At 36.5% G+C, this 17151-nt stretch overlaps 1 protein-coding gene across 4 annotated transcripts in view; it reads right to left on the bottom strand.

The window, feature by feature from the left end:
• Positions 1-17151, bottom strand: part of LOC145202667 (uncharacterized) — a 54121-nt gene that overhangs the window by 888 nt on the left and 36082 nt on the right. For 3 of the 4 annotated variants that reach the window (XM_080075680.1, XM_080075678.1, XM_080075681.1), the window contains 24 exons: positions 16262-16321; positions 15964-16107; positions 15594-15832; positions 15359-15535; positions 13104-13335; positions 11343-11430; positions 11144-11275; positions 9353-9490; positions 9177-9280; positions 9031-9100; positions 8803-8882; positions 8589-8719; positions 8323-8419; positions 8026-8099; positions 7451-7585; positions 6982-7116; positions 5009-5151; positions 4621-4756; positions 2597-2700; positions 2171-2283; positions 1475-1557; positions 889-1014; positions 652-792; positions 71-204 (listed from right to left, as the gene is read on the bottom strand). In XM_080075680.1, coding sequence (XP_079931806.1) covers positions 71-204; positions 652-792; positions 889-1014; positions 1475-1557; positions 2171-2283; positions 2597-2700; positions 4621-4756; positions 5009-5151; positions 6982-7116; positions 7451-7585; positions 8026-8099; positions 8323-8419; positions 8589-8719; positions 8803-8882; positions 9031-9100; positions 9177-9280; positions 9353-9490; positions 11144-11275; positions 11343-11430; positions 13104-13335; positions 15359-15535; positions 15594-15832; positions 15964-16107; positions 16262-16321 — 3016 coding nt within the window. The remainder of the gene's footprint in view (positions 1-70; positions 205-651; positions 793-888; positions 1015-1474; positions 1558-2170; positions 2284-2596; positions 2701-4620; positions 4757-5008; positions 5152-6981; positions 7117-7450; positions 7586-8025; positions 8100-8322; positions 8420-8588; positions 8720-8802; positions 8883-9030; positions 9101-9176; positions 9281-9352; positions 9491-11143; positions 11276-11342; positions 11431-13103; positions 13336-15358; positions 15536-15593; positions 15833-15963; positions 16108-16261; positions 16322-17151) is intronic. The other variant, XM_080075679.1, reaches the window with a different exon arrangement.

Raw genomic sequence — 17151 nt, 5'->3', positions numbered from 1 at the left:
ACCCAATAGCAAAATGGCAATTGATAACATTAGGACGACTACCACAGAAGTAGCCTACATAGCTGCTTACCTGCAATGTACAACTATCGGACGATTTTCTTGCCTCAACGAATGAGCTTGAGAAACGAGTTCAAGGAAACGTTCAACCACGGTGCTTTCGTCACCACGCTTGGTTACGTCACATTGAAGATGCGTTACTGAAACCTGTGTTACAATAAACAATCGGTTTGAACCGTTTTTCGTGTTGTTGTTTTATTTATAGTAGTGAGAAACAAACGAATGGGTTTCATTGTAAAGACGAGCGTGTTAGATAGTTTTCATTGTTTACCGAAATTCCACGCCATTATTTATATGACTTGATTAAATGCAGGAAAAGCCTGCGCACATTTTTCGGTTTCAGAATATCATTCAGTTACCAAAAATAGGATGTCGGTAGTTGGTTTAGAAACTTCTTTGTTTCTCTTGGTGGCGTTGGAAAACTACGTAATGGGTTGCCAGGTGTCTTAGGTTACATTGTAGGACCAAATGTAGTTGGTTTCATATAAGCAATAGGCGGATTTGACCAAACAAAAATAACATTGTCGCCAAAACAAGTGGGTCAAATTCGATGGATAACCAGATATGACACTTACAACAATAAATCAAACTTACAGAGCCTTCAACTTCCTCGACGTAAAACTCCCGTCTTGTAATATCCTGACCCAGGTCAGTTTTTGCAGTCATAGTCACATTGATGTAATTCAACTGAAGCGGGGAGTTCAAATTTTCTGTCCAATATCCACAACTTTGGTCCTAATAACAAAACTCGAGTCACAAAAAATCAATGTGACTTCTTCAGTGCAACGATTCCAAACGAAGTAACTAAATTGTGGTTCTTTAAAACCTTACATTGTCCACAGAAGTCAACATGACAATCGCAGCTGCGTTGTGATCGCATACCATCTGCCAGAACTGGTTGATGTTGGACGACATCGGTCCTTGTGTGACGATCATTGAATTAGCTCCTTCATAGTCCTAAACAACATGAACAAAGTTTTATTGTCCGGTAAACAAACTGAAGTTCAAACTCGATTAGGTGTAAGGATCGTGCGTATATGCATAGTTGGAGTGAGGTGTTTCGACCTTTTCGAATCGACAGGTTTTTGAACAACACATGAAAGCATTGATGAAATGAAACCAATAGTGTGCTGTACGACAATATACGACCAGTTTACGTGTAAAAGTTCAGCGGGTTACAATCTGAGGTTTGCTTAAATGAAATCTCCTGAAATCGATAAACACCAGGGACGTATAAGTTCAATTCGACATGTCGATGGGTGAAATTAGTAACCTCTATTGCTTTGCAACTTGCTATTTGCACAATTTACAATTCTAGGATAAAGTCTAGGATAAAATATACCAAAGTTAACAAAGCTACAACGGTTTTCGCTAAAGTTTCCTAATATTTTCCCTTTTCCAAGACACCAGAACTTACCTGGACAAATGACGCATTGATAAAGACAATGTTCTCATACAAGCTTGCTGCGTTTCCACTTAAATTCACCAGTGATCTATTATCTGTAAAAAAAACATTTGAAAATGGCGTTTCGAGCATTAAAAGCATAACTTAGTTTCTGGAATGTGTCCACAGCCCGTGATATATGACACAAACTATTAGACTTCACCACATAGTGGACTTAAGCGTTAGAAAATATATCAGCCAGTCAGAACATGACAATATAAGAGTTTGCTGGACGCGTTCTTCAGTAAGACTATAGTCTTATATAGGTCGATACTAGGGATGGGCCGAGCCGAACCAGAACCCGAGTTCTCGGTACCGAGCATCGCTGTTTTTAATGCTCGGTGCTCGGTCGAGCGGTTGTAGGCCTACAAACTGACCCGAGCATTAAATTTGCAATGCTAACATACGAAACCAGTGTCCGAAAATCGAAATGGTATCAAAGAACAAAAATGACTTTTTTAATGCGTTAGATGGTAAAAAACGCGTACTTCTGGGGCCTGTACAACAGCTTAATACACCGCTGGTGACGTAAGGGACTTTGGAAAACTACAAAACTAGCGTGGAATTGGGAATGTTCGTGACGTCACAATGCACCGAGCGTGCTCGACCAAACAAAACAGTTCCTAGTCGATACTGTCCCACCAAAGTAAAAAATCCCAACAAACTTACAAGGCAGAACCGTGTCATCTCTGCATGATTGTCGATTTGCGTGTTGGCATGCCGTCGACTGCGAAGTTTCAAGGGGAGGTATCAGATCTAACCATTCGAATTCCTTTTTGAGACTTCAAAGACAGATGATGATTAGTAATCACTAACGGCGTTTTGTAGCAAATAATTTTTTTTGATACATTTTTTCAATATACATTCAAAAATGGTAATATTTCAATTTCAAGTAAAATACACTATTCTGAGCCCCATTGTATGGCCAAAATGTATGCCTATGTTGCCTATTGTTTCGAAGGGGGAATGAAGACTTTTGGTTTATATCTTTTTCGACAACATAAGTTAACAAAAAAGTTTGATGAAAAAGAATGTTGCCTTGGAGCCCAACTTATTCGGTCCAGGACTAAGTTTTCTAAAATAGAAAATATTTACGTTTGTTGACGGGAACAGTGCTCTGCAAAATTGTCGCAAGGAAGGTCTGTGTCGCCCGTAGTGTGAATCTCAACAATCAGCTTGTGCATGAGAATATACTGATTCTGCAAAGCAAATTTTTCGTTTAAGACACAAACGTGCTTAGATAAAGGTGATATTCAGTATTTTCTCGCAATAACATCATCTCATGTCGAACTGTGACGTTTTTACCAGATTATTTCAACCAATGCAGTGACGCCGATTGACGCCAAAAAAAACGACTAAAAACTAGAAGGGTGGCTCAGCACATATTGCCATTGCACATACACTATAACCTATTTTCAAACGTTGATATATTCCCTACACATATTTTATATTGGGTCCCATATTAACCACCGTCTTTTATAACCACAGTTGTTTCTGCAGAAAACTCATGGGTCCCCGCACATGCAAAGTTGAAAACAATGCATTTCAAGAGATAACCATCAGTTAGTTTGGAGTTTTAAAAAACACTGTGGTCACTTCTTGTCATGCTACTAACTGTTTAAATTATGCAAATCTGATTCAATTCACACATTGTCCTATTTATTGTTCTATTTTTAGGAAAGAAAGGGGTAAATAGTGGCAAAATAAAGCAAAACACAACAATCGACAGCAATAAATAACAAATTCTGCAAGCTGTCCAAATTTCATTCAATTCCGACACTGTTTAAAAACTCACCCATTTTAGGGGGCTTGTTGGGTAAATGTTTAAGCTATAAGATGAAACTTAACAATTGACATCTAAAAATGACATAATCTACTAATTATCCAAATTGCATCCAATTTCAACATTGTTTAAAAAAATTACCAATTTTAGGGGTAATGGGGTATATGGTGGGGCTACAAGGTAAAACACAACAACTGTCATCTTAAAATTGTACATTCTACAAGCTTTACAAAATTCAGCTAATTCCGACATTCTTTAAACAACTCACCCATTTTAGGGGGCTAGAGGGTGAATATTGGGTCTACAGGGTAAAACACAACAATTGACACCTAAAAGTGACAAATTCTACAAGCTGTCCAAATTTCAGTTAATTCTGTACTTCTTTAAAAAATTCCCCCATTTTAGCGGGGCAACTAATTGGGTTCTACACCCAAAATTAAAGAATATGAAACCACAATGACCCAATCAACATTAATGTAAAATTTTATCCAAATCGGCCGAGGTTTAAAATTCTGACCACTAGAGGTGTTATTAGCAACATTCGTTAACGCTTCTGACGTCACAAGGCTGTTAACACCCCTACAACTGGCATGTGCAAAAACGTTCACCAAGCAATGCACAAGCACAAGTACCAAATGTTCTGTTGCCTTTATTATACCATTACACCACAGAAATCTTTCGTTTGTGGTGCGCAGCAACATACAAAAACGTTTTACACTTTTGGGGCTAGCGGGGTAAATACTGGGGTTATCAAGTCAAACGAAGCAGATGGCACATCTACATAACTATATCTACCATCTGTGAAATTTTCATCCAAATCCACCAAAGATTTCATGCCAAAAGTGCATGGACAAATTTCACCGGAAAAAAAAACTGAGTGAAATCAAGATGCGTTCCCTTCAGGGAAGGGGACCCATAATAAACGAAACAAAACATTAAACCCCCACTAACAATCCAACTGGATAAGTTGATTTTAACCAATAAAGTGTTACACAGGCTGCTTACCAAGTAATTGAAGCATTAAATTTAATTTTGGTAATTTAATTAGCACAATGACAACAATAAACAATTCCCGGTAGGGCATTGCTTACAAGTATTTAAACGGGGGACTGGGTCCATTTTTTAAACCCAAGTCTAAGATTTGCTACAGACAAGAGTCAATACATTGATAGCAACTACATGGAGATAGATAGTATTAAACACTAGTGAGGTGAAACTAACATTATGTGTTGTTTCGGGTATGTTTGTCAATCTGAAAAGGAAGCACATACACACCCGTGTTAAACTCCACCCACTGCATTGTTGTGCATTGCTAACCTCCCTTCTATACACTTACAATGTTTTGCACCATGTCCATTCTCTGTCGACGCATATTCAGTACAGTGCTGAATACATCCACTCTACCGTCTGCAATCATTTGTTGCTCCAAAATGTCCAAGCCTATGTAAGTTCCAGTCCGACCAACACCAGCGCTACATAGTAAAACGCATTAGTACAAAGAGTTATGGTGTCAAGTATACAAGATTTTGTTTTCAGTGAGTAAACAAAATTAGGCAATAAAGGGTTTCAGATATTCCTTTGGAAGCTCGGTAAAGTCAATAAAGTCATGTCTAGTTTGAAACAATAGTACTCGGAAAGAGTCATGTTACATTTGATCACTAACCTTATGTCGTATACCACTATAGAAATATATAAATCGATTAAAAAAACAAAAACATTTCCACCTGCAGTGAACAAGTATCGGTGAACTGTCTTCAGATTGCGATTGTTTAATGACGCGATGAAACCGAAGCAATCCAGTAGTGCAAACAGGAACCCCGTGGTCGGGCCAGGCAGCGAAGTGGTAATGAGTCACGTAGCGGCATTCCTGTGCACCCGACACAATAAAGCGTCAGTTCGGGTATTTTCTTTACTCTACGTGCAGCTACCAATTGTTCAATGTGTACAACCGCCCGTAGGGATTTTCCTGGTTTCAGGAAAAAACGTTTTACACCCAATGAATTACACTGTTCCAAACTTTCCAATGGGGGTTTCAGTGCACGTGCAATGACCCTATGTGTCATATTCTATGACAAACGACGCTATCACAACAGTTTGTGCATGAGGTAAACATAACTTGCACACAATGTTTGCCGTTTGAGTAATTACCAAATATGGTGAAACAGAAGAGCGATGGTTAAGGGCGAACAGTATGGCGTCACAATAGTATATAACTAGAAGGGTGGCTTAGCACATTTTACTATAGCATATACACTACAACCTATTCTGCAAACTGTAATATATTCTCTATATTTATTTATATTGGGTCCTATATTAGCCAACATTTTTTATAATCTTGATTTGTTTCTGCAGGCAGAAACTCATGGGTCCCCAAAACCGCAAAGTTGTAAACAGACAACCATAAGAAACGGTGCTATAAAGTCAAACACAGTGATTGGTAGTGTTCCTAAAAAAAAGTTATGTAAAGTACAAACTGTCTAAATCTCATGCAATTGAGACATTGTTATAAGTTTGTGTGCCTAAATAGCATAAAACACTGACATCTCAAAATGGCATATTATACAAACTGTCAAAATGTATTGTTGATTAATTCACACATTTTGGGGGGTTGGTAGGGTAAATAATAGGGCTGCAGGGTGAAACACAATATTCGACAGCTACAAATGCCAAATTCATAAAACTATCAAAAATTCATCCAAATCGGACGTTTTTTAAAAAATAGGTGGCTTAAGCAGTAAATATTGGGCTACATGGTGAAACACAATAATCGACGCCCTAAAATGGCATAATGAAGAAACTGTCCAAATTTCATCCAAATCGGCCATTTTAGGGGTCTACTGGGGTAAATATTGGGGCTACAGTGTAAAACACAACAAACGATGCCCTAAAAAAGCACAATGAACAAACTATCCAAATTTCATCCGAATCGGACATTGTTTAAAAAAATCACCCATTTTAGGGGTCTACTGGGGTAAATATTGGGGCTACAGTGTAAAACACAACAAACGATGCCCTAAAAAAGCACAATGAACAAACTATCCAAATTTCATCCGAATCGGACATTGTTTAAAAAAATCACCCATTTTAGGGGTCTACTGGGGTAAATATTGGGGCTACAGTGTAAAACACAACAAACGATGCCCTAAAAAAGCACAATGAACAAACTGTCCAAATTTCATCTAAATTGGACATTGTTTAAAAAATCACCCATTTTAGGGGTCTAGTGGGGTAAATATTGGGGCTACAGGGTAAAACACAACAAACGATGCCCTAAAATGGCACAATGAACAAACTTTTCAAATTTCATCCAATTCGGACATTGTTCAAGATTTACCCATTTTAGGGGGCTAGTGGGGTAAACACTGGGGCTATCGAGTCAAACAAAACAAATGGCACATCTACATAACTATATCTACCATCTGTGAAAATTTCATCCAAATCCATCAAACATTTCAAGGCAAAACGAGGTGGACAAACTTTGGGCAGAAAAAAAACAAGAAAAACAAAAAGAAAAAAACAAAACACAATCGAGTAAAATCAATATGTGTCCCCTTCAGGGAAGGGGACCCATAATTACGTAATAAAAGTTAAACTATTTAAAACTACAAATTTTGAGGTGAGAACTGCTTCGTTGAGAACTGAGTATATTTTAATTCAACCCAGTAAGCCAAGTAAAATATAGCAGCCCCGAAATTACCGATAAGTCACTTCTGGAGATGGTGATGGAACGAACGATGTAGCTGCCATAACTTTCTTCCTGGTCTGTCTTCACTGCGTATTTCCCGAACCGAAGATTTTCGTTCAGTTCAGGCCAATATTTCTCGCACATTTTCTGCGACACCAAATTTATTAAAGATATATAAAAAAGATCAAAGCTGTACGAGGGGCCGGACTTGAGTTTTGAAAAAAAATCGAGGCGGATTCGGGTCGGAATTTCATCTCCGCCATACTTCACTGTAATTTACATTTAAGTCATAAATTTCGGGCATTAGTCGAAATTGTCAAAAACTTGCGTCCGCTTAGTTCTATCTTAACCAAGACCAAGACACGAAAACAGAAAGTGTGTAGAGAAAAGCAATAATATATAAAGCACAATATTTAAAAAAACAATACATTGCTTGCTGTGCTTTGGTATGCTATGTTTTAATGGTTTACCACTGTATTACCTTTGTTTTTTCGAAAACGTTTGTCAGCATAACAATTGCCTTGCAGTTTTGTTCCCAAATCATTTGCCAGAAATCTTGAACAGTGACCGGACGAGGTCCTTGAGCTGCTATAAACTTGACATTTCCATCATAACCCTGTGCATTTGATATCGCCATTAGAGTTTTCCCTTGTTATGTTGATAAAGATGGAAATTGTGTGATTAGGGTAGCCAAGCTTGTTAAATCGAAAGTCGTTAGAGGACAAGCACAACCGCCGACAATGCGCAAGTCAATTAACTTCACGAGTTCATGCAACTCTTACTCATGTCGATATACAAAGCTACGTTCTTACATCACATTTGTTTAATGTAACAAACTTTAATAAATGGAATAAACGATATTCGTGTCACTGTTTACATAATAGCATACCATACAAAAAAATGAATAAATAACCCCATCATGCAAGCAAATAGTGATCTTAAATTATTCTTTATTGTTCCAGGTCAAAAATAAATCACATCTTTGTCTGTCCAAAAGTGCTTTACCGCTGCCAGTTGAATATATTACACAGAATCCACAAGTAAAGTAAAACTTACATTGATGAAAGATGCGTTAATGTAGTCGTTGTTTTCCGCATTTCCACCTTCAAGCTTCACACGATTAAAGTCGTCTGTTAAAAAAGCAGCAAACGGTTTAAAAGGCTACTGCGATTTCTTTCAAATAGCAATCATTTGTTTTTTGTTTTTATTAAACTACGTTTAAACTACGAAATTCGCAGTGGCAATGGAAGCACTGTGTGAAATGTGGATCCATGTGTTCTTAGCTGTTTGTTACATTGCAAGCAAAGCTAACAGATTTTTCAATTGCCACCAAGGCTAAGAGATTCAACTCACACGGAAGAATATGTTGGTATCGGTTTCTCTCCTTGTTCCGTGTATCGGTTGCGACGCTTTTATCCAGCGACATTTTATCTTGGGTTTCCTTTAACTCCTAACGGGAAAAGGGGTACATGCAAAACATACACGACAGTAAACAAAGGATTACAGGCCTTTAAAATTTCATGATTTACAGCAGCTAACAAAATTACATAGATTCAAAATAGTCCAAGCTGTTGAACTATGGACACATCTAAATAATACCGTAAACAGCACAGCTTTACCTTAAACTGGGTATTGTAGGTCACGGCATCGCGTGAATAGGTGTCATATCTCTCCAGCAATTTAGAAACTGCCATGGTTCGACCGATGTCAGATGACACATTCTCATACAACGTTTCATTTCTTTGCAGTTCTAAATGCAACGCGGAAGTAAAGAACATTTCAGCTGATTTGGGAAAAGATAAAATTACATTTTTTGTCACTGGCGAGCCTTACCTTCAGAAAGACCTTGGTTTCTGTAGTCAAGGGCAATTGCATTTACTCTTTGGTCCGATTGTATAATAGATATCCGTGTCCTACCAAAAAAAGGATTAGGGTGTCTATTTGTCTGGTTGGCCTACATCAATTTGACCTACACAGTTAACGACCAACTTTCTTTAGGCAAGGAGATTATTTTCAGAAAAAAATGATAAACAATTTACCAAACTGTTTTTTAATATATACCTGAAAAAGATCACCAATCCAACAATAGTAATAAGAAGGAATACAGCAATGGAAATTCCTATAACTAGCCCTGAAAAAGAAAGTTGAAAGTTTCAAGGATATAAGGATATGTTTAGCTCAAATAAAGGGGTTGAAGCATTATTAACCTGTAAGCGTTGAAGAATTCATGACATTTGCACTTATTTCAACAAATGGACTCGCTTTAACTGCAACAGCACTTTCCACTGCAGTTGTGGTGATTACCATAAACCTACACACATATATAAATTGGTCAGACAACACAATTTCACTTTTTAGGTGAAATATTAGTTGAAATACAAACTTGTACAACTTGTTTTGGGTCAAAACTGGATTTTCGCATGTGTGTGTCTGCATAAGGTTGGAATTTAAGTCAGTTTTGACATCACATGTTGAAATTGTTTTGTCACCAATAATTTTTGTGACAGGATCACCTGTAAATCTACAAGAAAACTGTTTTAAAATGACACAACGTAAACACTAACAAAACTAGAAGGGTGGCTTAGCACATATTGCCCTTGCACATACACTATGATCTATTTTAAAACATAAATATATTTCCTATGCTTATTTTGTATTGGGTCCCATATTAGCCACTGTCTTTTATAACCTTAGTTGTTTCTGCAAGCAAAAACTCATGGGTCCCCACATATGCAAAGTTGTAGATAATGCATTTTAATAGATAACAATAAGTAAGTTTGGTATTGTGAAGACAAACACAGTGATTGGTACTGTGCATATTTAAATATGCTATATGGAGTAAAAACTATTTAAATTTAAAAAATCATTTTAGGGGGCTAGTAGGATAACTAATGGAGGTTCAACACACACAAACTTAAAAGTAGGAAACCACAGTGACTCAATCAATAGTACTGCAAAATTTCAGTCCAATCTGCCAACATTTAAAATTTCAACCAGTAGAGGTGTTTTGAGCAACAACCGTTAATGTTTCTGACATCAAAGGGTTGTTAACAACCCCGAACTGCAATGGCGCAATAACGATAATTGGCATACTTTACAAGCTATCCAAATTTTAGCCAATTCTGACATTGTTTACAAACTCACCCCTTTTAGGGGTCTAGCGGGGTAAATACTGGGGTTATCAACAAAAACAAAGTGGGATGCACATCTACATAACTATATCTACCATCTGTGTAAATTTCAGCTGAATCCAACAAACATTTGATAGAAAAACGAGTCGGACAAACTTCCGGGGGAAATACCCATTTTAGGGGGCTAGCGGGATAAATACTGGGGTTATCAACAAAAACAAAGTGGGATGCACATCTACATAACTACATCTACCATCTATGTCAATTTCAGCCAAATCCATCAAACATTTGATAGAAAAACGAGTCGGATAAACTTCGGGGGAAAATACCCATTTTAGGGGGCTAGCGGGGTAAATACTGGGGTTATCAACAAAAACAAAGTGGGATGCACATCTACATAACTACATCTACCATCTGTGTAAATTTCAGCCAAATCCATCAAACATTTGATGGAAAAACAAGTCGGACAAACTTCGGGGAAAAAATACCCATTTTAGGGAGCTAGCGGGGTAAATACTGGGGTTATCAACAAAAACAAAGTGGGATGCACATCTACATAACTACATCTACCATCTGTGTAAATTTCAGCCACATCCATCAAGCATTTGATAGAAAAACGAGTCGGACAAACTTCGGGGGAAAATACCCATTTTAGGGGGCTAGCGGGGTAAATACTGGGGTTATCAACAAAAACAAAGTGGGATGCACATCTACATAACTACATCTACCATCTGTGTAAATTTCAGCCAAATCCATCAAACATTTGATGGAAAAACGAGTCGGACAAACTTCGGGGAAAAATACCAATTTTAGACGGCTAGCGGGGTAAATACTGGGGTTATCAACAAAAAGCAAAGTGGGATGCACATCTACATAACTACATCTACCATCTGTGTAAATTTTATCCAAATCCATCAAGGATTTGATGGAAAAACGAGTCGGACAAACTTTGGGGAGAAAAAAAAAGAAGAAAAAAAACAACAACATTTTGAGTAAAATCAATATGTGTCCCCTTCAGGGAAGGGGACCCATAATAAACTTGCCTTCGTATAGCAAAAGCACAATGCCAATAAGGGATGTTTCCTAATAAAATACTTTGTAACTCTGTCCAAGTATGTATTTGTTGCAATGAATTGTTTGTACTTCCAGCATCCATACCAACAACAAAGTAGCAGCTAAAAATTGTTTATCTGATTTTGTTTTAACTAACCACAAATAATATAGGAAAGCAATTTTACGTACCTGACAGGTCCATTAAATTCATTCACAGGGGAAACAATGACTGATAATGCAGAATTGGATCTTTTTATTGAAGGAACAAAATCTGGTTCTGCAAAAATTACTTTGAGTTATTTGTTTCATTTTAGCATGATTGTAATAGACAATATTTATTCATTATTATTTTTTATTTTAAGCACAAGGTCATTGAAAAATGGTGCTTAGGTTACTAAGTTTCACTGGAAAAATGATTTATTCAAGTAGCGAACATGGCAGGCTAAAAAAAAACAAAATAAAACTAGAATGGTGGCTTTCTGATATACTTCCATTTTATATATTCTATACGATATTTACCAATTTACTATACACATCATTTGATCTACACATATGATTGTTTTTGTAAACAAAAACTAATGGGTCCCCACACGCGTGTTTGTGCGGATTTACGGTAAACTAATGTTGCGGTGATTTTTAAATTCTTAAAACAAATTTTGAGAAAGCATTAACCCAACAATGAAAAATTTTGTTGTATTTTTTTGCACTATTATTGTCGTATAATTACAAAAACATTAAAAAAGTACGAAACAAATACTTTCAATTTAATCTCTTGCTTAACTTTGTTTCGTAAAACGAGTTTTTCATTTAACTTTGTTTCGCAAAACGAGTACCATTGACATGTAGTAACCTTTTAGGATGCACACACCAAACGACTGTTTGACCTTTTGACACCTTTTTTAATAGCACGCCGTCCTTGGTGTTCAACAACACCGTTTGACCTAATTTATACATGCCTTGGGTATTTGATTCAAAAAAAAAAAAAACGCTACGTTATGACGAAAGAAAGTTCTGAACTGTGTTAGTAATACCTACTAATTGACCTTAAGTAACCCGTGGTCATGCAGCGGCCAACCTGACAACGAGCATTTAAAAAAACTTTTATCTTGTAAAAAAGTCAAGTTTATTTTTTTATATTTAGTTTGTTTAACAAAGTTTTGCTTGACATTATACGAAACCGAAGCACGCTTATTAGGTTTAAATCGCGTCATAAGTGTGAAACCTTTGCCGAAACTGAAAATGTGAGTGATAACTTAATAAAACGACATAGCATTGCTGTGCAAAACAGCTGATTTCTAATCACCGAAACGACGTCTCGTAAAACGTCTGTCCGACGTCAAGCTGAGCCTTCCCGCTCTGCCCTATTATTCGTAAACGTACTCTCTTGGGACTTCTGCCTACAGTGTCTTTCTTGACCAAACGAGCGTGTGTCGCTGGGTCATTCGGGGTCAAACTTCAGGTGGACCAAGTTCAGATTAATATTAAACATATGTCCAAATTTGAATAAATTTGAAGCACTCTTTCTTTACTAAACGAGCGTTACAAACCAGCGTTAAAAATTTTACGTTTCGGGGGCCTGTGGGTGAACCGCTGGGTAACTTGGGGTCAAACTTCTGGTGGACCAAGTTTGGATTAATTTCTAACATATGTCCAAACTTCATTAAATTTGAAGCACGCTTTCTTCACTAAACGAGCGTTACAAACCAGCGTTAAAATTTTTACGTTTCGGGGGCCTGTGGGTGAACCGCTGGGTAATTTGGGGTCAAACTTCAGGTGGACCAAGTTTGGATTAATATCTAACATATGTCCAAATTTGAATAAATTTGAAGCACTCTTTCTTGACCAAACGAGCGTTACAAACCAGCGTTAGACAGAAAAAAGAAAAAAAGAAAAAAAAAATACGGACAAAAACAATATGTGTCCCCTTCAGGGAAGGGGACCCATAATAACCTTTTGGTGAAGTAACACAATTTCTGTGTGTAAACACTGGCACTCCATCACTGGAACAAGTCATTACTTGTAAAGTTATAGAAAGCATTTGATTTGGCAACATAGTGACATTGTGACTGTGGTTCAGATCCGTTACGTTTTTCATAAATACATTAAAAATTTGCTGTTCTTGCCATGTTGCAAGTGATGAGAAGTTGGATGCAAACAAACTCAGTTTTTTTGTTATATTCAGCTGTAAAAAATCATAAACAATTTATTGCAATAACACTTTTCAGCTAAATATCAGTAGGTGCAAAGTGCAATCTTTACAATGCTAAAAAAAATTCCAAACATACAAAATATAACTAAATACATTTACAACTAGAATGGTGGCTTTCTGATATACTTCCATTTTATATATTCTATACGATATTTACCAATTTACTATACACATCATTTGATCTACACATATGATTGTTTTTGTAAACAAAAACTAATGGGTCCCCACACGCGTGTTTGTGCGGATTTACGGTAAACAAATGTTGCGGTGATTTTTAAATTCTTAAGAACAAATTTTTAGAAAGCGTTAACCCAACAATGAAAAATTTTGTTGGATTTTTTTGCACTATTATTGTCGTATAATTACAAAAGCATTAAAAAAGAACGAAACAAATACTTTCAATTTAATCTCTTGCTTTGACCCAGATATTGTCGTCCAAGGTCGGGTTTTAAACACAATTTTTTTCTAGAAAGCTGTAACAGTTGTGTTACAGACAATTAAAATACGATTTGCTGCAAGTGTATACATAACTTTTCATTTAACTTTGTTTCGCAAAACGAGTTTTTCATTTAACTTTGTTTCGCAAAACGAGTACCATTGACCTGTAGTAACCTTTAGGGTGCACACACCAAACGACTGTTTGACCTTTTGACACCGTTTTCAATAGCACGCCGTCCTTGGTGTTCAACAACACCGTTTGACCTAATTTATACATGCCTTGAGTATTTGATTCAAAAAAAAACAAAAAACGCTACGTTATGGCGAAAGAAAGTTCTGAACTGTGTTAGTAATACCTACTAATTGACCTTAAGTAACCCGTGGTCATGCAGCGGCCAACCTAACAACGAGCATTTAAAAAAAACTTTTATCTTGCAAAAAAGTCAAGTTTATTTTTTCATATTTAGTTTGTTTAACAAAGTTTTGCTTGACATTATACGAAACCGAAGCACGCTTATTAGGTTTAAATCGCGTCATAGGTGTGAAACCTTTGCCAAAACTGAAAATGTGAGTGATAACTTAATAAAACGACATGCATTGCTGTGCAAAACAGCTGATTTCTAATCACCGAAACGACGTCTCGTAAAACGTCTGTCCGACGTCAAGCTGAGCCCTCCCGCTCTGCCCTATTATTCGTAAACGTACTCTCTTGGGACTTCTGCCTACAGTGTCTTTCTTGACCAAACGAGCGTTAGACACATTTACGTTTCGGGGGTCTGTGGGTGTGTCGCTGGGTCATTCGGGGTCAAACTTCAGGTGGATCAAGTTCAGATTAATATCTAACATATGTCCAAATTTGAATAAATTTGAAGCACTCTTTCTTTACTAAACGACCGTTACAAACCAGCGTTAAAAATTTTACGTTTCGGGGGCCTGTGGGTGAACCGCTGGGTAATTTGGGGTCAAACTTCTGGTTGACCAAGTTTGAATTAATATCTAACATATGTCCAAATTTCAATAAATTTGAAGTACGCTTTCTTCACTAAACGAGCGTTACAGACCAGCGTTAAAAATTTTACGTTTCGGGGGCCTGTGGGTGAACCGCTGGGTAATTTGGGGTCAAACTTCATGTGGACCAAGTTTGGATTAATATCTAACATATGTCCAAATTTGAATAAATTTGAAGCACTCTTTCTTGACCAAACGAGCGTTACAAACCAGCGTTAGACAGAAAAAAGAAAAAAAGAAAAAAAAAATACGGACAAAAACAATATGTGTCCCCTTCAGGGAAGGGGACCCATAAAAAGTAATAGTTAACAAAGATCTAATGAGTATCGTTTTAAACAATTGAAATATCACAAAATCTGTCACCCCATTCTTTTTGCTTAAAGTGATGTGGGTTTTGTTACATCAATGATCACAAACAGGTATCAGAATCACCAGTATTAAGTGCTGTAATCACAAACTCAATCAATAAGTCTAAGAATTCCTTACATGCATATTTCCCAGCAGAAAAGCGTTTAACCTAATTTATCCACAGTAGTAAATTACAACCTACCTTGTACCCTGTAATTTCTATCTTGTTAATGTTTGTTGGCCACATCCATATGATGACACATGTTTGCACATTCAATGTAAAAGAAAGGTTTCTAGCTTGGTCAGCAACAGCTATTCTGGTTGACAAAACTGTCTCCATAGGCACAGGAAAATTCCATATTTGTGGAAACAAAACCACCTTAGCATAATCAGACATAAGTCCATGAGTACATAAGCATCTTATAATGTAAGATTACCTGGATGCGATAATCCTGTGTTTTCAAATTACCCAACAAAATTTGGTATTCATGATTGTCAGTGGAATTGATTGTTTCTGTTTTATTGTACACTGTTTGAATTCCTCCCAAGACATTAGTGATTGCATGCAAGTTAAAGGTAATTTTGCCAGTGAAAACAGTCATATCTTTCCATCTAACTGAAAGTTGATTTGCAGCACAACTTACAGGATGTGATGGTAGAAATGTAACAGGTTGAGCTTAAAACAAAAGCAAAATATTATGTTGTTTTTAGAAATTAATTCATGTAAAAAAAAACAATAAAGTCATCTGAAGAAAAATGAACATGATTTTAAGCATGAGATATTCTATTTGAGTTTTCAATCATTACCTTTAAACTGACATACAAAGTAGCGTTTGTTGGTACAATGGCCAGTTCTCCATGAAAATCTTGGGTTGTCACTATCTTTGTTTGAAAGAACTACACATGGGTGTTTTTTTGGTTGTCCTATAGACCATTGTGTAAATGTCTCATCTGCAAAATAATTACACTGGGAATGTACAATATAAATAAAGTAGTATCCATATTTTAGTCGAATATACCAAAAGTTAAAATGAAATTAGTTTTACAAAAATTGTGTAAAACCACATAATATTGTCTTTTTATTTACAGAATGTTTAATAATTACCGAGTGGTGTGTCATTGAACCAAACCAGAGTACCATTTTTACGCTCAGCTCCTACAAAGGCTGCAAACGAAAACAAAATTGCATGAAAACAGCTTTATTGTATATGATGCAAAGAATGCATCAGATTTAATTTCCATGTATTTGACACTTGCAAACAAGTGTGTCATAAAGATAAATATCTTAAAAAGTGTGCAAAATTAGTAGAGGCAAACATAACAAACGAAAAAAGGAAACAATGCAATGGTGAGTTTGTACTTATGGTCATATTTCAGCGACAAAAACACAACCAAGATGCAAACACTGTACAAAACAAAAACATTGTGCATCTTGCTTGCTCTTGCAAGGGTTGTTTTTCAAAGAATTTATTTATTATAAGTTGGGAATCACAGTTTCAATGACCTAGGGGGAATTAGTCTTTTTCAAAAAGGGTATTACAGTATTGTAGTCATTACATTATTTATGCGATTTTTAAACCGGTTCAAATTTTTACTCGTTTTAATTTAATTCTACCCATTATCTACCTGGCCTTATCAAACTCCAAACGAAAAGTGCCAGTGCACTGTTATTTTTGACACGCCATATAAGTATTATGTCGTGTATTCTTCAGTGCGCTGTTTTGAAAAAAATCGTGAAATGTAAAACAGACAGCATTTTTACTGGTTCGGTTCCGGTTCGGGTCCAACGCCTAACAAAATATGAACTCCGGTTCGAGTTTTTTAGAAAATCGTAATTAGCGGTTCGGGTTTAATGAGATTAACCACTCGAATGGGTTCGCGGGTTCGGCTCCGGTTCGACTCCCTGTTATTTATACTACATAATATATTCAAATGTTTTGCAAATAGTTCACAGAAGCTTATGCACCTTCCACTTAAGTTTGTAGGATTTGCAGA

The sequence above is a fragment of the Phallusia mammillata genome, chromosome 7 (genome assembly GCF_965637545.1).
Source record: "Phallusia mammillata chromosome 7, kaPhaMamm4.hap1.1, whole genome shotgun sequence".
Classification (NCBI taxonomy): Eukaryota; Metazoa; Chordata; class Ascidiacea; order Phlebobranchia; family Ascidiidae; genus Phallusia; species Phallusia mammillata.
This window is presented reverse-complemented; position numbering and strand designations above follow the sequence as displayed.